The sequence below is a fragment of the Mus pahari genome, chromosome 19, assembly GCF_900095145.1.
Source record: "Mus pahari chromosome 19, PAHARI_EIJ_v1.1, whole genome shotgun sequence".
Classification (NCBI taxonomy): domain Eukaryota; kingdom Metazoa; phylum Chordata; class Mammalia; order Rodentia; family Muridae; genus Mus; species Mus pahari.
The window spans coordinates 89,450,712-89,473,912 of NC_034608.1; the positions used below are offsets into that span (position 1 = coordinate 89,450,712).

The following is a 23,201-nucleotide window of genomic DNA, read 5'->3' on the forward strand; positions in this document are numbered from 1 at the left end:
CAGCCACCTCACCATAGGATGCTGATGTTTTGTTTTATTAGGAGTTTTGGTTGGTTGGGTTTTTTGGTTTGTTTCGGTTTGGTTTGGTTTGCTTTGGTTCGGTTTGGTTTGGAATAGGATCTGACCATGTAAATTGGGATGGCCTTGTTATGGTGACGAGGTTCACCTCTAACTCACAAAGATCAGCCTGCCTCTGCCTCCCTAGTGCTGAGATTAAAGGCGTGCATCACTGTGGCCGGCTATTTTAAGGTGCTGACCCTTCTGTCTGGGTTTCCTTATTAGTGAGATAGAGGTGGGAGTGTACACCTCTTGAGGTGACAATTAAATCTCATGCTTACTATAACTAGCAATTAAACTGGTGATTATATAATATATAGCTTAAGAGGTTAAAATATTACAGAAGGGTGTGTTGGCCAGGCAAAGACTAGGGAAGAAGAAAATGGCCATTTTCAGCAGCATGAAGAGTAGACGGGTGAGAGAGAAAAAAGATAATGAACACAGTACAAACTTGTAAGGTGGGGTTGTCAGAGAACTGGGACTATTAGACACAGGTCTGAGCTCAAGGATGACTCAACATTGGCCATCTGGCAGAGGGCAGCCTGTGAAGGAGCAGGTTTTTATGGTTATGCAGCCCCTATCCGCAGACACTCTGCTCTTAACCATAACTCATAACCAGCTCAAGGGGACTCTTGGCCTCAACATGAAGAGTGGTGACAGAAGCCACACTCAGTAGATATTTGAGGAAAGAACATGCCTTGTCTTCCAGCCCTTCTAAAGGGACACCTCCTTGGCCTCCTCCCCTGGCCATAAGCCAGTGGCATGGCATCCACCCTTCTGTCTCAGCCTCCTGTCATGTGTTTGGGACACACTAGCACCTGACTGGCTGCAGGAAGCAAGGATGAACCAGAAGGCATACCAGTTAGAGAGCCAGCTGCCTGACCAGCCCAACAGGGGCATTGCTGGAAGAAACAGAGCCCCACCCAGTCACATGGAGACAACCCTCATCCTCTCCTGGTCCTGCCAAGAGTATGCCGTGTTGTGAGGCCTGTTCCTGACACCATGGAGCAAGAATTGTATCTGTCCACCAGGCATCACAGTGCCTGGAGTGGGCCTGGCTTATAAAGAGCTGTGAAATGATAAACCATCAATACCACCCAGCTATGAAGATTGTCTTCCTTGTGTGACAAGTGACACTAGCATCCAAACTGGCTGATAAGCAGGCGTGTGTGTATGTACATGACATCTTCAGCCAGAGTCTGAAAACTAGAGGCGTCAGCATGGCAGCTGAGGAGAACACCAAGTATCTCACCCTCTGAATATGAAATGTTAACCTGTCACATGCTTACATGTGGTAAAAAGACATATGTTTGTCATGCTAGCTAGGACATGACAGGAGGTGGAACAAAGTTGAGTGTACATGTAAACAGTAGATATGGCAGTACATGTGTATGGCGGGATTGGTGAAGGGCTCACATTTTCTGAACCTAGATTCATCGTTTACATAACACCCTTGGAGATGGGGTCGTATTATGTAAAATTGGATTTGGTGTATAGCACCAATGTGGCCTTCTAAGTACTGGTATTATATGTATGTGCCACCGTGTTTACCTCCCTATTACAAGCCTTGAGAATTTTGTAGCTGGTTCCAAGCTCAGATATCTTACCCTAAGTAAGGATCACCCAACATGAAAGTGGTTCCACAGCGTTATGACTGAACAGGTGATGACACAACCAAAGCTGGCACTTTGTGTTTATGACTTCTGTTCATTTAAAGGGAAGAATTGGACTAGGAAGGTAGCTCAGTGGTACAGCACTTGCCTGCCATGCACGAGATCCTGCCTTCAAGCCCCAGTGCCAGAAAAGGAAAACAGTAATCCCCCGCATTCACTGCACAGCCATTCTGAGAGAGGGCCACTTGAACACTGGCCACCCTGGAGGATGATCATTCATTGACACAGCCATGGAGAGAAACTGTGCCTCAGGAGGGCATGGAAGGCCAAGTCCCATAAAGAAGAAACCGATTACAGTGGGGGCTTGTAAGAAATGAGAGCCTGGAAAGGGACAGAGATAGTTGCTCCCCATTGAATACTTCTTTGGAATGTGTATGTTTTTAACCATGTTACTACTTCCAACCCAAAGGATACTAGAAAGTAAAAAGGAGCATAGCCTACACAGAAAGCTACCCTGTCATGAACAAGCCCTCCGAGGTCAGGCCTGCCTTAGTTCTTAGCCCCATTCCTCCATTTAGCCATTCTCCTTATCTAGGAAAGGGCAAGGACACTTCTGGCCTCATATGGTTGGCATGATTCAGTGACAGGTGGGACAGCATATAAGCCTGGATGCCCAGAAAGCATCTGTGACCTTCTGCTTTATCTATTCCCTCCTCACTCCACGGTCTGAGTCTGACCATCCAGGACTCCCCATACCTTTGTGACTCATAGTTTCTTCACAGAGAAAGCTACAGATGGCTCCCTGCAGAGCGAGGACTGGGCCCTCAACATGGAGATCTGTGACATCATCAACGAGACCGAGGAAGGGTAAGGGGCCCTTGGGGTGAGGGGTGGGGATATCAGGCTATGACAGCCAACTATAACAGTACACACCAGCACTGATTCCTGCCTATGTCCCACTAGATGATCCTCCATAGCCCGGAACTGTTGTAGCCACAAAGTATAACCCTGCTGTACAATAGTATCCTGACTCTATCTTAGACAGCAACATGGCACTTTAAACATCTTTGGACCATGATACAGTGTAGTGCCTTCATGGAGTGGATGAAAAACTTAGAGATGTAAAGTTCAAAGTCACTATGAGATGGTTGGTGGTGGTGCATGCCTTTAATACTAGTATCCAGGAAGCAGAGGCAGGGGGATCTCTGAGTTCAAGGCCCACCTGATCTACATCAAGAGTTCTTGGACAGCCAGGGCTACACAGAGAAATCCTGTCTCTAAAAAAGACATAGTGTGTGTGCAGCTGGCCACTAGGGTCATTAGCTGTGTCCCACACAGTGTCTCTGAACAGCAGGCCAGATGTCACACAGATCTAGAGCTCTACCCTGGGACAAAAATGAGCTGGAGACTCATGTTGTCTTTCTGTATGCTGAAAGCTGGAGTCTTGGGGCAGCTGTTCTCTGAGAGCAAGAACACATTTTCAATTCCTTAAGATTAGAAACCAGCAGCCGGGCCTGGTGGCGCAGGCCTTTAATCCCAGCACTCGGGAGGCAGAGGCAGGCGGATTTCTGAGTTCGAGGCCAGCCTGGTCTACCAAGTGAGTTCCAGGACAGCCAGAGCTATACAGAGAAACCCTGTCTCGAAAAACCAAAAAAAAAAAAAAAAAAAAAAAAAAAAAAAAAAAAAAGAATAGAAACCAGCAGGGCCACCAGGAGTTTCCAGAGGGCAGACCTGAATCAGAGCAGAGCTGTGGATCAGAGTGGATGCCTGCAGGTGACCAGGTATGGGGCCCTAGTGTTTACTCAGAAAGGTGATTCCAGCCAAAACGCATGGTATGGGAGAAGTCTTGGAGTCCTGTCTTCCTCTGTGTGATGGGACCATGGACAAGTCATACTACCTCTCTGGGACTTTTTCCTCAAAAGAGCTCTGTTAAATCCTGCCAAAACTCTAGCCTAAGTCCTTAACTGGGGCAGAAAGTAGGGTGAGGTAAATGTGGGTGGCCATGGCAGGCAGGGAAGGAAGCTGGATGAGGCCTCTGCTCTGGTTAATCAGAACATCCTCCCAGTTAAGTGCAGATTGGACCAGAGGGACAGGAGGCAGGGAGTGCATCCTGAACTCCAGGGAGACTGTGGATATCTTAGGCTAGGAGAGGATGATAACTCCAGGCCCCAACCAAAGTCCCCTTCAGCTGTGCATTCCTCCACATCTGCATCTGGACTCACAGTGAGCATAAGGTGCAAGTGGACAGGTGGCAGGACCACAGGGGAAAAAAACAACTGAGCCTCTGCTAGGGCCAGTAAGTCACTGCAGTAGCTTTGGAGACAGTGTCCTGACTCCAAGGTGATCTTGGGAAGCACAGAGTTTATTTGAGCACTTTAAATGTTCCAGACTCTGCCCACAGCATGGAGGATCCAGCCTTAGGCAATGACAGACATGACCCTTGGCTTCAGCAATCTCACCTAAATTTCTGTATCTTTGGCAGAATCATACCATTGCCATATGCTTTGTCTGTGTCTGTGCAGTACATAGTCTACTGCCAGTGCTGTCCCCTTTTCTCCAGGCCATTTCAGTCCCTTTCAAACACTAAAGCAGTTCGCAAGCCAGTCAGCTTTTTATAACTATAACAATGCCCTTGAGATGATTTGCTTATAAAGAGAAATTTTTTATCTCACTTTTGGTTTGGTTTGGTTTGGTTTGGTTTGGTTAGGTTTGTGGAGCTGAAGCAGAAGTTTTTATTTTGTCTCAGTCTTAATGGTGCACACCATGAGGAATGTGTGATGAACTCACTCACTACATGGCCAGGGAACAAAAAAGTGACAGGGACAGAGTTCCATAGTGCCCTTCAAAGTCACATCTCTAATGACAAAAAGAGCATCCAGCAGGGTCCAGCTCTTCTCCTGACCCCACCCCAATCCAGGGCCTCGCACATGCCAGGCATGCAGTGCCATTGAACTGTAGCCTCAGCCTAAGCCCACCTCAATGTGTCTCAGCAGTGCCACTGTGCTGCGGAAAATTCAGGGTCTAAACAGTGTAACAGTACTGACACCAAGAACTGAAGCCAGCTGCTGCTGGAACTGGCCAGGGGAAGACAGGGAGCTGTCTGAGGTGCTCTGAGTGCGGGCTGGGCTCACTCTCCTGATCTTGGGCCCTTGGCCTTCTGTGCTGGGAAAGAAATTTCTATACCTAAGTCTTCCTTTTATCCTTTTTGCCAGCCCCAAAGATGCCTTCCGAGCAGTGAAGAAGCGAATTATGGGGAATAAGAATTTCCATGAGGTCATGCTGGCCCTTACGGTGAATATCCTGCTACCTCTCTCCTCTGTCCATCTCTCCATGATCTCTTCCATGGCTGGACCGTGGTCTGCTGAAAGCTGCCTCTCCTTAGTTAGGTCCAGAAGAAAGTGACCATGGGAAAATTGTTTTCCTGTTCACACTGTTGATGAAGGTGGATGACAAAGCAAGGGAACTAGAAAGGAAATTTCCAGCCTTAACATGGGGAGTAGATACACTGGGACCACTTTCCTCTAAAACTGCACCCTAAAAAATGAACATAAAACAAATGCCTGTGTCTAAGAACAGTGCTGACCTCAGTACTACCTAAGGCAGGCCAGCATGGACCAAGCATCAGGCATCCTGTCTTCAGAACAACCTGGTTGGAGAGTAGGCAGGGGAGCACCCTATCCCAGCCTCTACATGGTAGTGCTTAGATCCAGATGGTCCTGCCACCCTGCAAAGCACAAGCAGCTTCTGCTAGGCCTTGGGAAGAGGTCAGTGCTTGGTCCCTGGGTCGTGATGTTACCAACCTAAGTTGTGTCTGATTCCTCCTGAATCTCTAAGCTTCCATACCAGTGTTTCGAAACTTATGGGTTGCAACCCCTTTGGGGGTCAAATGACTCTTTTACCGAGGTCACATATCAGATATCCTGCATATCAGATGTTTACATTAAGATTCATTAAGATAACAGTAGCAAAATTACAGTTATGAAGTAGCAACAAAAATAATTTTATGGTTGAGGGGTCACCACCACATGAGGAACTATGTCAAAGGGTCAAAGCAGGGAACCACTGCTCTAGACAATGTGAACTAGAAACCAGGGTTAGGTTATAATAGGCAGTGGCCTAGTAGGAAGGGAGTCTTGTCTGTCCTGTCATGTCCCAGTTCCCTAGGAGGCAAGCCTCCAAATCCAGCACTGTTTCCATTCTATGTCCTAGGGAATCCCTTCTGGAAGCCTCCTGTCTTCTGCTGGGCTTCCCTTCCCTGATGGGGCATTCTCTTGGGCACCTTGACCTACAGGTCTTAGAAACATGTGTTAAGAACTGTGGGCACCGCTTCCATGTACTGGTGGCCAACCAGGACTTTGTAGAGAATGTGCTGGTGAGGACCATCCTGCCGAAGAACAATCCACCCACCATTGTGCATGACAAGGTGTTGAACCTCATCCAGGTGTGCTCTTTGGCAGGGTAGGGTGTATCAGTGGCCTCAAGGGGTGGGGGAATGCTGGGGCTATTCTTCCACTCTGCTATCGAGCTGCTTACATGTGCAGCAGGAGTTATCACTGTGTGCTGAGCCTGGTGCACAGGGTTAAAGGACCAGGCAACAGGAGGAAGAGGAGGGAAGCACTCTGTCCTCTTTCTAGGTGCCAGGGTCGGGCAGGCTCACAGAAAAGAAGGTGAGTAGTGGTTACAGGCAATGTCCCCTTGTCCCCTCTCAGTCCTGGGCTGATGCGTTCCGCAGCTCGCCTGATTTGACAGGTGTTGTTGCTGTCTACGAGGACCTGCGAAGGAAGGGCCTAGAATTTCCCATGACTGACCTGGACATGCTGTCGCCCATCCACACACCCCAGAGAGTAAGGAGAATTTTGGGTGAGATGAGAATTATGCTGAGGGGGCTACAGTACCTTTCCAGGAAGCCTCACTCACCCTGTCTTTTGCCCCTTAGACTGTATTCAACTCAGAGACACCATCCGGACAGAACTCTGTGGGTTCCAACACCAGTCAGCGCGGAGACCTGAGCCAGCATGCCACCCCTCTGCCCACTCCAGCTGTTCTCCCGGGTGATTCACCCATCACGCCGACTCCTGAGCAGGTAAACAGACTGTGGCAGAACCAGAAGGTCCAGGGAGGTGTCAGAGATGGCCCCTAGCATTGTGGAAACTCCTTTGTCTTCTCAGCAGCCCATAGTTGTGTACTGTTCATCCTATGTTCCGGATAAGGCTCAGACAGGCAAATCCACCAACTCAGAATCACACAGCTCATCAGAATCTGCTGAGGTTCAAGGTCCAGTCTCTCTGACTTCTGGAGTGCAGTCCAATACTACTGCCATTTTCTAAAGTCTTCCCTCCATGGAGCCCTTTGTGGAGCACCGTGGAGAGGAAATGGCCAACAGGCAGGTGTTCCCTTCCACTCGGGCCTCTCCACTTAATCTATGTGCTAATAGGCTCACATAGAGATTCATCTGAATTGAGATTCAAGTTGAAGACAACATTAAATGATGTGTATGCTTGCTGGGGTTGGTGGCATGCCTTTAACCTCAGCACTTGGGAGATAGAGGTAAGTGGGTGTGTGTGAGTTCAGAGCTCTGATCCACATGGAGACTTTCAGGGTTGCTCGGGATGCATAGCAAAACCCTGTCATGGAAAGAAGGTGGGTGAGGGAGAGAGATCTGCATCTTCACAAAGTGAGAATTGCATTTGTACTCCACTGAGGCCTCCCACAATTCCTCATGGGGAAGCTTAGAATTAGCATGAGATTCTGGGGAAGTTTCTCTAGCCTGTGGCTAGCTCTAGAGTACCTACTTCAGACCAGGTAGCTGTAATATAGATTATTGGTCATTTGAGATGTGGTACTGAGCTGGGCTTGAGGCCTTCTCAGACCTTAGACCATCACCAGTGAAATATAAAGACTTAGCCGGAAGTAAAGATTCACAAACATGATACAAATGAGAGACACTTAATTCCCAAGAACTGTTCCCTGACCACTTGTGTACAGTGCATGGTCTCAGCCGACAAAGAGAAGCTTCCTGCTGTCTTATACCACGTTAGGAAGCTATGCACCACAGCAAACATGACGAGAGCAGGCTCGCTCACTGAGCACGTAAAGCCTACAGAACTGTAAAATTATTCTGAAATCCAAAACAAGTGTCTCCCTTGTTTCTGATTTTAACTAGTTTTTCTAAAGTCTGTGTAAAGACTGATTAGTGCTAGAAGGTTCATGCTAAGTGAAACTGAGTATTTTTGTTTGATTTCATAGCCCCTTTGGCCTCTTGGGCATGTTAGGATGCTGTGGTATGGTGATGTAATTCCTAGGCTCCTCTGTGGTTAGATCCCTTTGGGTTTGGATGGCAAGCTGGTGATGAGCAGCTTGTTCACTCACACCAGGAGTTATTAAACAAGCCGTTGTGCCTAGCACTGTGGGGTATGCTGTTGGTCAGCTTCAGTGGACATGGTGTTTGTCTCTGCGTGCCTGTTTCTTCATCCCTGAGCTCCATAAAGGTGGCAGCCCACCTGCGATGGCGTGTGGGCGTGTGTTCAGTGCTTGGCGTTTATTAACTGTCACAGCCATGAATTCAAATTCTGAAGTTTATTGTCACTCAATCACACAATTTAGAATATACCAGTATTTCCCCAGATGTAGTCTCCTAGCCACTAGATTCATGAGCCATCCCATTATAAGAGGATTCTTCAGCCAGGTACATCTGCGGGGGGGCGGGGAGGGGCTTCATCTTCTTTTCAGTATTCAAAGTGAACACAATGTCCATAGCATATAACGTCCCTCAGTCCTCAGAATTCACAAAAGACACTGCACAGTGACCCTCACACCTCATCTGAGGATGCTGACCACCATCATTGTTGTGAACCTTGGCTCCCTTTGATCACTGGTACTAGTACTGGGTCTGAGTTTCATGTTCACATGGGTATCAGGCCTGGCACTTACTTTTGGATAAGCCTGGGCCCTAAAGAATCTGAAGGGAACGATGCAGGCAAAACCTACTCTGTCCTCGCAGGCATAAGGGGACTCTGCAGCCTGCCTTCCTACTCCTTAAGAGAACTGCCATCCCTAGGGCCTCATTAATTGCCATCTTGGCCCCAAGAGACTCTGGCACTCTTCTAACCACCCTCACTGGCTATCCCCTCCGATTGTCACACGGCCTTCAGCTTGTCTCTGTTCCTGGCTCCGGGTTGGGAGATGGCAGCGGTTGGTAGCACCTCTGAGGGCTGTGAAGTGGGAGGAAGCTTCTGCAGGCTCTTGAGTACAGAGTTATCCGCAGGAGTCAGGAGGGAGCTGTGTGGAGAAAGAGCAGGAGTCAGTCAGGAGGGGAGCTGTGTGGAGAAAGTGCAGGAGTCAGTCAGGAGGGGAGCTGTGTGGAGAAAGTGCAGGAGTCAGNGCAGGAGTCAGTCAGGAGGGGAGCTGTGTGGAGAAAGTGCAGGAGTCAGTCAGGAGGGGAGCTGTGTGGAGAAAGTGCAGGAGTCAGGAGGGAGCTGTGTGGAGAAAGGGTTGGCTGAGTAGCTCCAGGGCCACACAACTGTGGAGGAGGCACGAGCTCTAGACCCGGGCTCTTCTCCCCCTTACAATGGTGCATTTCAGATTGGGAAGCTGCGCAGTGAGCTGGAGATGGTGAGCGGAAATGTGCGAGTGATGTCAGAGATGCTGACAGAGCTGGTGCCCACCCAGGTAGAGCCTGCAGACCTGGATCTACTACAGGTGAGCAAATAGCCTGCCTCCAGGTTCAGCTCCCACCAAAGTGACCCTGTGTGCAGCCACACACCTGTTTCTTCCCCGTCTGCATTGCAGTCTTTTGTTTTTGCTGGGAGCTCTGAGGTAATAGAAAACATTACAACCAGGAACCTTAGATTTGCATCAGACAGGAATTCACATCTTAATTCTGCTGCTTTATGACTTGAACAAAACAACCCCTCATTTTCTCCATCTATGTGGCTGCTCTGATATAAGCAGGACATGAGAGTTGAATGAGATAGTTCATGTGAAACATCTACTCCTCTACCCAGTACTGGTGAGCACAGATAGCACTGGGAAAAGCCAGAAGGGCTGATTCCCACCCGTCACAGTGTTGGTGGTAGCAAACAGGAGGGAAAAAGCAATATGGGCTTTGAGAGGAGTGACCATCCATCCAGTCTTGGGGAGCTGAGGCCAGTAGAAAATGGTAGATTTTGCTCCTGGGTGTCATATGATAGTCACCTGATCCTGTCTTCATATGGAGTGGGGCCCAGGACTGAGGGAGGTTTAAGTAGCCTTCCTATAGGGAATACTGAGGAAGGCAGTGAGAGTCAGGAACTGACAAAGCCAGAGTTTCCAGAATGTGTGGAAGGACAGAATGCTTTGTGGGCAGAATGTGTGGAAGGACAGAATGCTCTGTGTGCTGTCTGTATCACCCTCCCACCAACCCTCAGAGAGCACTTTTGAAGCCAGGTCTTTATGCCCCTGTGACTGCTCAGAGATCCTTATGTTTGGGGGTGGGGGAATAAAGTAGGAGTGTCTTAGCTTAGTGGACTCTTGAGTGTGAGAACTAGATGAAGAACGGAAGTTGACTAAGAGTTGTTATAGTGTTGTATGTCCCAAGCCAAGTCCATGCAGATATGAGTAGTCTGGGATACTCAGAAGGCTGGAGCCAGCTGGCAAGGTGACACAGAGTCAGTGCCCACATGATGAGTACTCTTTGTGTCAAGCTCAATGTAGGTGCTTGATATACATTCATTCATAGCCCTAAACAAACCCATTCTCTAGTTCAGAAAACTAAGGCAAAGAGAGGCTGTAACATGCCTATGGTTACTGTGGCTGGTAGGTAGCAAATCCAGGATTTGTGACTTGGAGCAACAACTTCAATCTAGGCTCCTCTTCTGTCCAGAGGGACCCATGAGGAAGCAGAAACTAATGTCAGTTATACTTCATCATAGGAGGAAGAGAAGCTGAGGTCAGGGATGTTGAAAGCCGCCCTGAGCAGATGAAGAAACCCCAGGGGGCCTGGGTGGGGTGGGTGGGGAACAAGGTCCATGGAAAGCCAGAGCTCGGTGCAGTGCTTCATCTTTGATGCTACAAGAGAAAGTGTGCTGGCATATCCATGTCTGGTGCTGGGGAAAAGGTGGCCAGTCTTCCTACAGTTGCCTGGAGACCAAAGAAGGTTTATTTTACTTACTTACTTATTAGTAAACGTCTCATGATGTAGCCAAACCTGGTCCTGCACACTCTCCATCCCCCGCCTCAGCCCCTGACTACATGGGTTACAGGTTCATAGCATTACACCCAACCTCTTAATCTTTTTCTTTTTTCTGAAAGAAGTTTAACTGTGATTAAAACACAATCAGTAACATGGTGCCTAAATACATGTAGGATCTAGAAACGGGAAACAAAAGATATTAGCAGGAAAAGTAGGTGAGTTGATATCAGTGTTGATGCCTTGGGTTTGACAAATGTCTGACTGGGCGAAGGCACATGAGAACCTCTGTGCCATTTTGCAGCTCTTCAATAAATCTGAAAAATTGTTCCAAAATAAGTTTTACCAAAAGAGAAAAAAGCCAGTCTATGAGAACAGTGAAGCAAAAACTTGTGTGAGGTAACAGAAGTTAAACGTGTTCACACCCGACCCCATCCTCAGGTCCGTCATCCTCCTCACCCTCCTCACCCTCCTATGTTTTCCCCTTAGGTGTGCATCTGTGACTATGGTGTGTGTGTGAGTGAGACATGTCAATACAACAGTTTGCACAGAGAAGTAAGAGAACAACCTTAGGGAGCTAGCTCTCTCCTTCAACTCTGTTTGAGGCAGTGTCTCTCCTGTTTGTGCTACTTAACACATGGGCCAGACTAGCTGGTCCAGGAGGCTGAGGTTTTTCTAAGTAAGCAAACATGATGGCTAAAACTTGACTCTACAGTCTGCACACAGTCCCGTTAAAGCAGCACAATCACTATCATGACTCAGTCCAGTACTTTAAATGTTAGTGTGAAGCCAAAGGCTTCCAGCTACTCCAGAAGCTGTGGGTCACCTGAGGCCAAGCCTAGGCGACATAGTGAGAGCCCATCTCACAATTCAAGACTGTAACCATACTGCAGCACCTGAGCAGTTATCTTGAAAACAGGCTGTGGTGCCATGAAGACCCCTCCTCCAGGACTGACTACTTACTGTTCATGAGGAGCAGCCTTGTCCTGCATGTGGCCTCAATGTCTTACTCCTCCCTGTAGGAACTCAACCGCACTTGCCGTGCCATGCAGCAGCGGATCCTGGAGCTCATCCCACGCATCTCCAATGAGCAGCTGACCGAGGAACTGCTCATGATCAATGACAACCTCAACAATGTGTTCCTACGCCATGAACGGTAGTCCTACTACATCTTCACTTGGGCCATGGCCTTGGCTGCTCAGTCATTTTCCCTGTGCCTTTTTCAGACATCAGCAAGCTACCAGAGCCCCCAGCTCTCTGCCCATCACTGAGCTGCTTGGGTTGTGGGTAGTCATAAAAGCAGGAAGCAAAGTGCACTGCTTCTAGAAATGGGTTATTATCTAGCCACCTCCCACTCCTTGTGTCTATTTTGTGTTTCCCACTTGCTGTGTGGTTTGCAATCAGTTGAGAGAGTCTGGGCCCCTGAGGGCAACAGCTGGCCAGTTTTTCCTGTTCACTAGCCTAAGAGGATGCAGGTCTTCCTCCTTGCCATCTTGAGGTGCACTGTGTGGGATTCCCCTAGTACTCTAGCATCAGGCCCCTAATTTGCCAGTTTGTCGCAGTGCCAGCCAACTGCTACTCAGTGCCTCAACTCAGTCATCACCTCAGCTAGCAGGCAGGTGCCCAGAGACATTAGAACAGAAAATGAATTCAAAAGTGATTGTACTTTTTGCCAGGCCAGAACTCCAACAGGCTGTCACTAAGGTCTTCTCCACCTACCTCCCTAGTCCCTAGCCCCTAAGTAGTAGGGGTTAGAGACAAGTGGCCATCTTTGAGAGCCAACCATACATTTTCAAATGTAGAGTAGGTAACTAGACAGTTGACAAAGCAGTGCTCAACTCTGCTTGCTGAGTGTCCCTTTCTTTCGTGTTCTGTGACCTTGTTTCTTGCTGACCATTGCAAAGTGGTCCTATGAGTGATCATATGCCTCCCAGCCCTGTGCAAGCGAAATAGGGGCTCTGCTAGTGATAGCATGGGAATAGCAAGCATGTGCTGCATCTGTGAGGGTAGACCAGTTATCTCCTCATCCTGGTAATGATCTGGGATCCTCTGGGAACTGTGTCCATCTGTTCTTTTGACTGGGGTATTTTCTGTCTTGTAGGTTTGAACGCTTCCGAACAGGCCAGACTGCTAAGGTAAGAGGCAACTCTCCTGGGACTGTGTCATGCGTTATTGATAGAAGTGAGAGGGAAGTTCTCGCCCCCTCCCTGATGCCTTCCTTGTATAGGATACTGGTGCTTCTTTTTAGGCTCATAGCGAAGTCTCACACTTCTTACACCACTATCCCTTTAAGGGAAATAAGGCTCTGCCACCACCAGTTTGTACCTTAGGGCCTTCCCAGCCTCCCAGGGGTATAGCTGAGCTGGAGCCCAGGTGGAGGAGGAGAAACTCCCCAGCTCCCATTCAGACATGTTGGAGCCTGGAGGCAGATCTCTGCCTCCTGAAGGGTTCATCCAGGCGTCTCCTCTCACCTCAGGCCTCCAGTGAAGCTGAGCTAGCTACTGATCTGATTGACATGGGTCCTGACCCCGCAGCCACAAGCAACCTCTCATCCCAACTGGCAGGAATGAGTAAGTATGATGGGGACTCCAGCCAAGGGTATGTTACAATGTGTGGGTAGCTTCAAAGTTCCTGTGCTCGCCAACAGCAGAACATTGGTCCACATCTTACTTTGCTGGGATCCCAAGCCAAATCTTGCCACAGGATTGGGCAAAACTTGTGAGAATGCCTTGGGAGTACCAATGTCCCTGAGCCCCTTGGATAATATAAATCCCACTGCACTCTGACCATCCCTCTGCCCTGACTCCCCACCCCTTCCTTCCATCCCACCTGAACAATCTGGGGACCATCAGACAGTCTACTGCTCAGCCTCAGTAATCAGTTCCTACTTGAAGAAGGAAAGAAGGAATGGGCCCTCTTCAAGGTTGGAAGAATGGAGCAAGAAACTGCCAGAAAGCAGCTTCTATCAGGGCGAGGCCAGAAGGCACTCCGTTTTCGTGACACTGCAGGGTAGAACTCAGGACCTTGGCCATGCTAGGCAATATTTTAGCCTCTGAGCTAAACTCCAGCTTGGTTTCCTTTCGCGCTTTGTTCTGAAAAAATTAGATAATTTAGGTTTTATTTGATTTTGCTGTCTTTTGATACAGGTTCTTGCTAAGTGCATAGTAGCCTGTCTAGGTAGGCTTCAAACTTTCTCCATCCTCCTGCCTCAGTCTCCCAAAACCTGAGATTACAGGTGGGTATACCTGGCTGTACTCTTGATAAATATTAGCAGTCATTATCTTTTTTGTTGTTCTTGGGCTGCTACGGCTGCTGCTGTTGTTGTTTATTTTTGGTGTTTTGTTTTGTGCTGTGGATTAAGCCTCAAGCATGCTAACTAAGCAAGTGCTTTACCACTGAACTATATTCCAGCCCTTTAATTTTCAGGTAGGACCTCACAAATTTCCCCCAAACTGTCCTTGAATGTGCTTAGTAACCTAGGCTAGCCTCAGTCTCTCCTGGAGCTGGAACTGCAGGCTGGCACCTCAAGGTCTGCTCACGATTGGGTTTAATACTATTGACTGCCTGCTCCATGCCAAACCCCAGAAATGCATTCTGCTCCCACCTTATTTGTGAGCAGTCGGATCTGAGCACTGTTCTGCTGCTCAGCCTCTTCCATTAACTCAGTGGTTCTCAACCTTCCTAATGCTTTAATACAGTTCCTCATGCTGTGGTGACCCCCAACCATAAAATTATTTTCATTGATAATTCATAACTGTAATTGTGCTACTGTTATGAATTGTAATGTAAATGTCTGATACGTAGCCCTGTGAAAGGGTCATTCGACCCACGGGTTGAGAACTACTGCTCTAGCAGGTGTTACAGGCAGTGACTTCCTGGTTTCTAACCCTCATCACTGCGGGAGGAGGTGGCTGTGGTACCGCCTTAGACATGAGCACACTCAGCAGAAATGAAGTGCTTCCTACTGCTCTCAGGCAGGGTCAGCTTCCCATCCAAATCCCCCTCCTAACCCCTAGTGCTCTTCAAGCAAGCAGCCCTCGTCCCAGATGGGGCATGGGAACAGCAAGTGGAGCAGCAGGCCTCTTGCCTGGCCTTTCTGTCTCTGCAGACCTTGGCTCTAGAAGTGTGAGAGCTGGCCTGCAGTCTCTGGAGACCTCAGGTCACCTGGAAGATGACTTTGACATGTTTGCTCTGACTCGGGGCAGCTCACTGGCTGACCAGCGGAAAGGGTGAGTTACCTGTTCCATCCTGCTCTCCTGCAGGGGAGGGCTCTCTGTTGGCAAGAGCATCTCTTAGGATCCCTGAATCTGGAATGGAAATGGGCCGGACAGGAGAAAAGACACACAGTCCCTAAGTTCAGTCCAGCATGGCCTTGATAACACTGTAGTTCGACAGGAAGGGATACCAACATCTGACCAGAACCAGAAGCAAGCCTCTGAGGGCTGGAAGGTGGGGAGCCTCTGACCACCACTTCTACGTAACATTTTGTCTGGCTGGCCCACCATCTTACATAATGTGCAGCCAGTACCAAGCCCCCAGGGGCAAGGAAGGCTCCTAAGAAAGCCTTAGTGACTTCTAGGTTTTGACTGTTGTCTCATAGCTGTCCTTCATCCCCAGAGGAGACTCTGGCTGCACTGGGGTATGCCCTTCCCTGTGAGCTGTTTTCAGAGATGTTGTCATCAGTCAGACCCTATAATGGAGCAGGTCTCCAAAGGCACTCCCTGCTCTGGCAGATCTTATACTAGCTCCACATCTGCTCGACAAGGAAATAGCTTAGCTAATATTTTTCATCCCTTTGCTTATAACCCTATTGGCTCAGATATGGGAAGCTATATGTTCTTATGGCCAAGGAAAGTTCTAGATTTAAAAAGCCTCCTAGCTGTTTCCACTTAGCATCTTAGTGCCTATTCTTTCTTTGACAACTTGGTTATTGGACAGTAGAAACTGGCCAGAGAGGATTTAGGCCAGACTGGGGTTTAGGAAGCATTTCAGGTTCTAGGAGCAGGAAATGCGAAGGCTTGGAGGCAGGGTAGATGGGCTGAGCTCTAGCCCTTCACAGGCACATGTCTACGTAGGGAGCGGATGCTGAGAAGGTCACACAGCAGCTCTTCCCTTTGGCTGGCGTAGCTTCCCTGAGCCCCCTTAGGCCTTTGGTCTTCCTCACACTACAGATTCAGGTACAATCTGACCCAGTCTGCAGCCAACTGGTTCCACACAAAGCTGTAAACCAGGTTTGTCTTTTCCCTCAGCACTCTGTACTCCCCAGCCCAGAGGCCTCCGGCCTAGCAGCTTACAGTAGCCACGGTGTTAAGGATGCTGCTGAGGCTGCTGTGCAGATGAAAGCTAATGAGTCTAGTGGGACCCACACTCAGGAGGGTGCAGTGTCCACATAGGCACCAGTGTACAAAACAACTGGGCACACTGGAGAGTCCCTAGTGTTTAACAGGTCTGACAGCATGGCTGGGGTGTACTGCTTCACCAACATACCTCCACAGGGAAGTCACATATGCAGCCTCCCCTTCAGGCACACACATGTAGTGGTTTTTTTTTTTTTTTTTTTTTTTTTTTTGGTTTTTGGTTTTTCGAGACAGGGTTTCTCTGTGGCTGTCCTGGAACTCACTCTGTAGACTATGCTGGCCTTGAACTCAGAAATTCACCTGCCTCTGCCTCCCAAGTGCTGGGATTAAAGGTGTGCGCCACCACGCCCGGCACACGTAGTGGCTATTGTGTGGAGGAGCAGGTAGCTCTTCAGAAGGCTCAAGGCCAGACTGGAATTTAGGAAGCATTTCAGGTTCTAGGAGCAGGAAATGCGAAGGCTTGGAGGCAGGGTAGATGGGCTGAGCTCTAGCCCTTCACAGGCACATGTCTGTGTGAGGGAGCAGATGCTGAGAAGGTCACACAGCAGCTCTTCCCCTTGGCTGGCGTAGCTTCCCTGAGCCCCCTTAGGCCTTTGGTCTTCCTGTACCATTCACTGTGCATTGGTCCCCACCTTACAGAATGTACCCCCACAGATCCCACTCCTGTGGGCCCTAGCCCTGAGGTCCTTGTTCCTTTGTTCCTGTGCCTGCCTAACCCACCTTCATGCTGTAATAGACCCTCTCATGCTGGTCACCTGGAAGACATTTTATGCCCAGAGTGTTTCCTTGCCCTCCCAACCTCCCCATTCTATGCCAGCCTGCAGCTGGCTCTGCCAGGCCTCACAAGAAAGCCAGCTTCTGGTCAACACCCCTGTTTTCATTTCAGCTGCTACCAAATCCAATACCACAGCCTCTCCCACCAGGCCCTTGTACTTGGAGTACAAAGGAAGACAGTAGAGGCCTGGGCATCCTCCCATCCTCTTTACTATCCTTAGGAGCCAATTATCCTTCCTCAGTGATGTCTACAGAGCAGCCTCTTCAGAAGCACTTAGACAAGTACTGTCCCAAGTGCCCTGAGACTCAGCAACCAATAGGGACAACCTGGGTAGAGACTCCCTTCTTCCTGCCCAGTCATGGGATGGCCAACCCCTAGCCCAGGGTCTGTAGCCCATAAAGGTCAAGTTAGGCTTCCCAGGGGAACATACTGGGACTTTCAAATAGCTTGGTTTCCACTGTAAGACTGAGCACAGGGACGTGGTGGTCAGGAGTCATTAGGAAAATGGACACAGTCTCTGGCTTGGGTGCCTTCTTGCTGGTTGTCCTGGCTCAAACTTAGAGATGCTGAGCCCCATAGTGCTGATATCAACAGCCTGCTCTTCATGTGATCAGGAGCTGTGTGGCCAAGAGAAACTAACCAGCCAGTTCTGTTTGTGACAGCTGGGCCTCCCGGGAAGGGAGTGACAGCATCCTCCCTGGAATGGCTGCCTGGGAGTTGGGACTTTTATTCAAAGAGCCTCCACAGTCCCCCAGAAAGAGGACATCAGCGCTGCACAAGCTCACTGTGATACAGCCTCTACTCCTGAAGTCTTTGGCCTTAGCAGAGCAACGGGGCCCCAGGAAAGGAACTCCTCTCTACTCCTGACAGTGCCTATTTCCCCCTTGGGATAGAAACCCGGTGGCTGCCTTCATCACCTCCAGGCTCAGCTGGCCAGGTCAGATGAGGGCCAGCCTCCCTCCCACTTCAGGATGACCTCTCTCTCCCCTAAGGGTATTCTCAGTCACACCACATCTTCCTTCCCTCTCCTCCTCTGCCAGCAGCCAGCAGCCTTCCTAGCCCTGGCCTTCAGTTGCCTGGCTGGCTGGCCCCACTTTGGGCTATTTAAAAGAGCTATGACCAGTTCATCAAAGAGCCAGGGAGTATCTTCCAGTAGCAAGCCAAGGTCAGATAAGCCCTCAGCAGCTTGCACACTCATTTTGGCAGTAGAAGAAACTCCCCTATTCAAATAGATCCTTACACAGAACCACAGTTGATAAAATTCAAATGGGAACTGCTCAAAAAGGAACCTATAAAAACTATCCATGAGCACGGGAGTCACAATCCATCTCCTTATCCTTCAACTTGGTCCGTTGTGGTCACAGCCATGTATGAGCTTGTTCCTGGGCTTTGGTCACATGTTGTCTCTAGATTCTCATGCTCCGTTGATGTATGCCACTATCTGAACATAATTTTCAGTAGCAAAAATGGAGCCTCCTCTTCCTGTCCCACGCTTGGAGAGGAGGAGCCTCAGACCAGGACCTTCTGTGACCTGAGTCATTCCTGCCCAGGCCAACCCAAGTCAGGGTCACCTGATACCCTCAGTCCTTATGCTGCCTTTCAGGCCAGGTGTGGTCAAGCAGCATCTAATGCCATACTGCTCTGTATTTCAGGGTCAAATATGAAGCTCCCCAAACCACAGATGGCCTGGCTGGGGCCCTAGATGCCCGGCAGCAGAGCACTGGAGCGGTAAGCGAAGAGGATCTGTTCTACCCAGAGCCTCCCAAAAAGGAGGGACTTACAGCATGGCTTGGTACAGCTCTTTTCCATTTGGCTCTCAGTTGGCCCTTTGTGGCTAGTGTCGAGAGCCAGTCGAGAGCCAAGAAGACACTCAGCCAACAGTGACCCAGTCCTGCTTCGGGGACCATATCCAGTGTGGACCTGGGTTCACATTCCACTTCATCACCTGCCAGCTATGGCACTTGTATCATCTTTACCTAGAACTCCTGAGAGCAGTGGACATGCACAGCAGCCTGGGAGAGGGCAGCACTCTGTCATTGTCCCCATCCCTCCTTTCACTAACAGGAGCATGAGCAGAGGGGAGCAGAACAACAGTCAGCATTCCCGCACGCACACACTGTGTGTTAAGTGGCAGCCACATGCCCAGAACTGAGCCCTCTGTGGCTATCCTCCACAGTGGCAAGATGCCAAGCATAATCCATAGTGAGCCAAGCCACTGTGAGTGAAACGGCACACACCTCTCAGAAGCTACAGGAGGGCAAGCAGTGCACAGAGGAGGAGGAGGAGGAGTGCGGTAGATGGAGTCTGAGGCCATGTGGTGAGAGTGGTGCCTGAGAGGTAGGGAGAGGTCTACGAGGTGGCTAGGACCATGGACACTGTCGTAGGTGAGGTAGAAGCCATATGAAAGCCTTGAGCACAGAGGTCCTGCTCACACAGGGCAGGATCTGGTGACCCCCAGGGACTCTCCATGTGTGCTCCTGTACCTCCTAGCTCTTTGCTTGGAGTCCCTTTCAGAGCAGCACAGGTACAGAACACTTTTGGGCAGGTAGGCTTCATAGAGTCCACGGGCCTCTGTTGGGTGCTTCGGAGCACACCTGCTCTGGACCTCTCTTCTTCTGCATGCTTTTTGAGGCATCACTTCTTGAGCCTATTTCTGTGTTTGGCTCTGTGCTAAGCCCTCATGTTCCTCTTGTGGGACTCACACATGGTTCACTCCTGCTGCCACACAGAGTTAGAGGTATCTTCCCAGGACTAACAGCAATGGAGAGGGTGAGCAGTGTTGAGTTTCCAGGTCCCACAGTACCATTCAGTAGCTCACAGTGGACAACACATGCACAATTGCCCCTGCTGACAAGCATGACTGTGCCTTCACTCCCCCCACCCTTTATTTGGGCAGCCACCTGTTGGATATGATTTCTGAAGACCAAGCCAGCACCCACTCCCAAAGGCTTGAGTCTGTCTAGAGGCAAAGGCACATAACCCACTGACTATGTGATGGTATTGCAAAAGCAAAATCCAGACTGGAGCTAGTGAACAGTGACTTGTCCAAGGCTCAGCAGAACTCACAGCCTGTGTGATGGACATCATTACCCCAGGTTCTCTTCCTTCACTCCTTGGTGCTGCAGTAGGGCTAAGCCTACACTGGTTATGAGCATAGACATGGTCTGACATTAACCTCAGGGAACTCCTGGCATCTTACATAATGTTCTTGTAGTTTTTTCTTCCTCACCTGGCAACATGACTATCATCCAGAGTAGACAGAGGGGTCAGTGCATAATGGGTAGGAGCCCCTCCACCACCCTCCTGTGCTGGGACCTAGGAAACTTCCTTTGTGCTGTTGTTAACTATAAAACCGGTGAACAAAGCAGCCTTTCTAAGACCTGAGTGCCCCTTAGAAGCCCTCGGTGGTCGCCCGGCCTGCTGACACGGGCCTCAGCTTAGAGTGTGGGGGCTACCCTTTGGGGGGGGGGTCCCATAGGAATGTGGAGGAGTGTTTTGTCTTGTTTACTTTGCTCTCCACATTGCCCCAACCTGGCAGCTTCTGGGCATACTCCTCAGCCATACCACAGCCACACCCCTCCAGCCCTGGCCTTCCACCTGCCTGGCTGGCTGACCTCCCTTTGCAGACATTTAAAAGAGCTGGTCAGTCAGTCAGGAAGGTAGGGAGTGTCATCGTGATTCTCCCATAGTGAGACACCCTGGGTAGCTTAGGTGATAAGCTTGGACACTGGTTTGATCAGAGACTCTAGCTCGCTCTCTATTTGAAAGCTGTCAAACAGAAGCTTAAGTTTCCAGCCTTCCTCTATACAGGCTCTCTGCTGGCCTTACCACCTCCTGACAGTGCTATGGATGACAGCCATGTTGCCAGGTAAAGAAGACAAGAGCATTATGGAAGATGCCAGGAGTCAGTCCCCTGAGCACCATAGTAGACCACGTCTATGCACATGCCGGATTGACACTGTTGAAACTGTTACAGAGGAAACCAACTCCTGCTCCTTTTAGAAACCAGCATGTGAGAGCCCATGTGTCTGAGCTCAGAGTCAAATACTCCCTCTAGAAAGCTGCCCCTGTGACCACCAGCCTGGACTCTCTGGAACACTTGGAGCCTCCCTCCTCTTAAATTCCTATTTCTGCCATTAACTGAGTTTCCCTGTTTGCTCTGAGCTCCTGTCCTGGACCATGGCTTAAAACCCTTCTCCAGTTGGAGCACCTCCCCACAGTTCCCGTTGTTGGGACCAGACATACATTTTCTCCATGTGGGGAATGCTCCTATTTACCCCTTGCGCTGCTCCAGCTGCTAGGCAGAATGGTCCCAGGCAGTGGTAACCCCAGGATCTGCACCCCAGTAAGACACAGAAGAAACTCAGATCAGGGTGGATGAGTGACTGAGGAAGCGCTCAGCTTCCTTCCTGTGACTCACCCACTGCCTCCCTGCCGCCTTCCTTCCAGATCCCAGCCACACAGGCCCGCATCATGGAGGACATTGAGCAGTGGCTGTCCACTGATGTGGTAAGTTGGGGCTCATGCCTCCCCTGCCAAGCAGGGATCCATTTGTCTTATAGAAGGGTCTTGTAAGTGACTGGAGGAGAGGCAAGTATTACTGTCTTCATCTTGTCACCCACCACCGTCCTCTCCCACCAACAGCCTTCCTGTTCCAGGTCACACTCTGTGCTTATCAGTCAGTACTCATTGGTTATGGATGGGGGCAGGGGTTACTAAACTCCCCACAGTAGGCCCTCAGAGGGAGGTATCATCATTGTCCCATTCCCATCAAAAAGGCTGGTAACTGCAAGGGGCCCAGCTCACAGCTACCACTTTCTAAAGGGGCATTACCAGAAGACAGAAATCCTGAACTGAACCTCCAGCCACAAGCCCTGCTTCTTCCAAAGAATAGCAGTAGCAGGAGTCAGAATCAGTTCTGATATCAGGGCCTCTCCCATAGCTTCTGCCACCACTTCTGTGGACACTAAAAGCCCAGGAGAGCTTGGGCACTTAATTTCCAAAGGCCCTTCTGAGGCAGAGGTCTCATTCCACCTCTACGCCACACACATCCAGTTGGGTAGTGGGGTCATAACTTTACCTCCAGCCAGACTTGAGCACAGCTTTAACCCAAGTAGCCCCTGTGTGGGGGTGTCAGCCTTCCTGCCTTTCCTCTGTGAACCCTGGAGTTTGTGCTGCTGGGCATCATTCCTGGCTTGGCATGCATTCTATGCTTAGTGTCCCACATCCATGAGCTTAGCCTTGGCTGCACTATTTCTCCTCCTTTCCTTCCATCCATCCATCCGTTCGTCTGTCCATCCATCTTTCCTTCCTTCCTTCTTCCCTCCCTCCCTCCCTCCCTCCGTTCCTTCCTCCCTTCCTTTCTTTGCCTTTTTGAGACAGGTGCTATCTAGTTCTAGCTGTCTAACTTGCTTTGTAGACCAGGCTGGCCTTGAACTCACAGAGATTCTCCTGCCTCTGCCTCACAAGTGCTAGGATTAAAGCTATGTGCCACCATGCCTAGCCATCCTCGCTGTTTCTTGACATTTAACTTTTTAAAAAAAGATTTAACTTTTTACAAGATAAAAGACATCCACTTCCTTGGAACTAGAGTTAAAATTCATTATGAACTGCCATATGGGAACAGAACCCAGGTTCTCTGCAACAGCAAACTGAGCCCTTTACCACTGAGCAAGATCGCCAGTCCTAATTTTATGTTTTTTTGTCTATGAGTGAGCATGCGCCTGTATGGGCCCAAGAGCCATACCCACAGAGGCCAAAAGAGGGCATTGGTCCCCTGCTCCTGGTATATAGGCTGTTAGGAGCTACCTGATATGTGTGCTAGAAACTGAACTTGAGTTCTCTGTGAGAATTAGTATGAGCTCTTAACTGCTAAGCCATTTCTTCAGGCCCAGTCTCCCTGTTTCAAAGGAGAAAAAAAAAAAAATCATGGCTGAGAAACTGGAACACCTGGGTCCTGAAGCATAGGAGGGTGTAACCCAAGACCTGGGTCCTGACACCGGGGTCAGCTTAGGCACAACGGCAACACTGGTCCTGACCCCAAGGCTGTCCCACTGGGTGTCCAGTTCTGCATGCTCCTAGCAATGATAACCTCTATTTCCCTCCTGCATTCTCAGGGGAACAGTGCTGAGGAGCCCTCTGGTGTCACTAGTGAAGGTAACTGTCCACCCCATCTGCTTACTCCTCCCCTGAAAGTAAGAGTCCTGCCCCTCCCTCCCTCCCACCCCCTCCCC

At 49.7% G+C, this 23,201-nt stretch overlaps 1 protein-coding gene across 2 annotated transcripts in view; it reads left to right on the top strand.

Annotated features, from left to right (window-relative positions):
- Positions 1-23,201, top strand: part of Tom1 (target of myb1 membrane trafficking protein) — a 36,491-nt gene that overhangs the window by 12,393 nt on the left and 897 nt on the right. Inside the window, exons 2-14 of one of the 2 annotated variants that reach the window (XM_021218846.2) lie at positions 2,453-2,537; positions 4,883-4,961; positions 5,962-6,111; positions 6,380-6,514; positions 6,607-6,753; positions 9,252-9,368; positions 11,859-11,992; positions 12,938-12,971; positions 13,313-13,406; positions 14,945-15,065; positions 18,621-18,696; positions 21,418-21,477; positions 23,085-23,124. In XM_021218846.2, coding sequence (XP_021074505.1) covers positions 2,453-2,537; positions 4,883-4,961; positions 5,962-6,111; positions 6,380-6,514; positions 6,607-6,753; positions 9,252-9,368; positions 11,859-11,992; positions 12,938-12,971; positions 13,313-13,406; positions 14,945-15,065; positions 18,621-18,696; positions 21,418-21,477; positions 23,085-23,124 — 1,272 coding nt within the window. The remainder of the gene's footprint in view (positions 1-2,452; positions 2,538-4,882; positions 4,962-5,961; positions 6,112-6,379; positions 6,515-6,606; positions 6,754-9,251; positions 9,369-11,858; positions 11,993-12,937; positions 12,972-13,312; positions 13,407-14,944; positions 15,066-18,620; positions 18,697-21,417; positions 21,478-23,084; positions 23,125-23,201) is intronic. The other variant, XM_029531958.1, reaches the window with a different exon arrangement.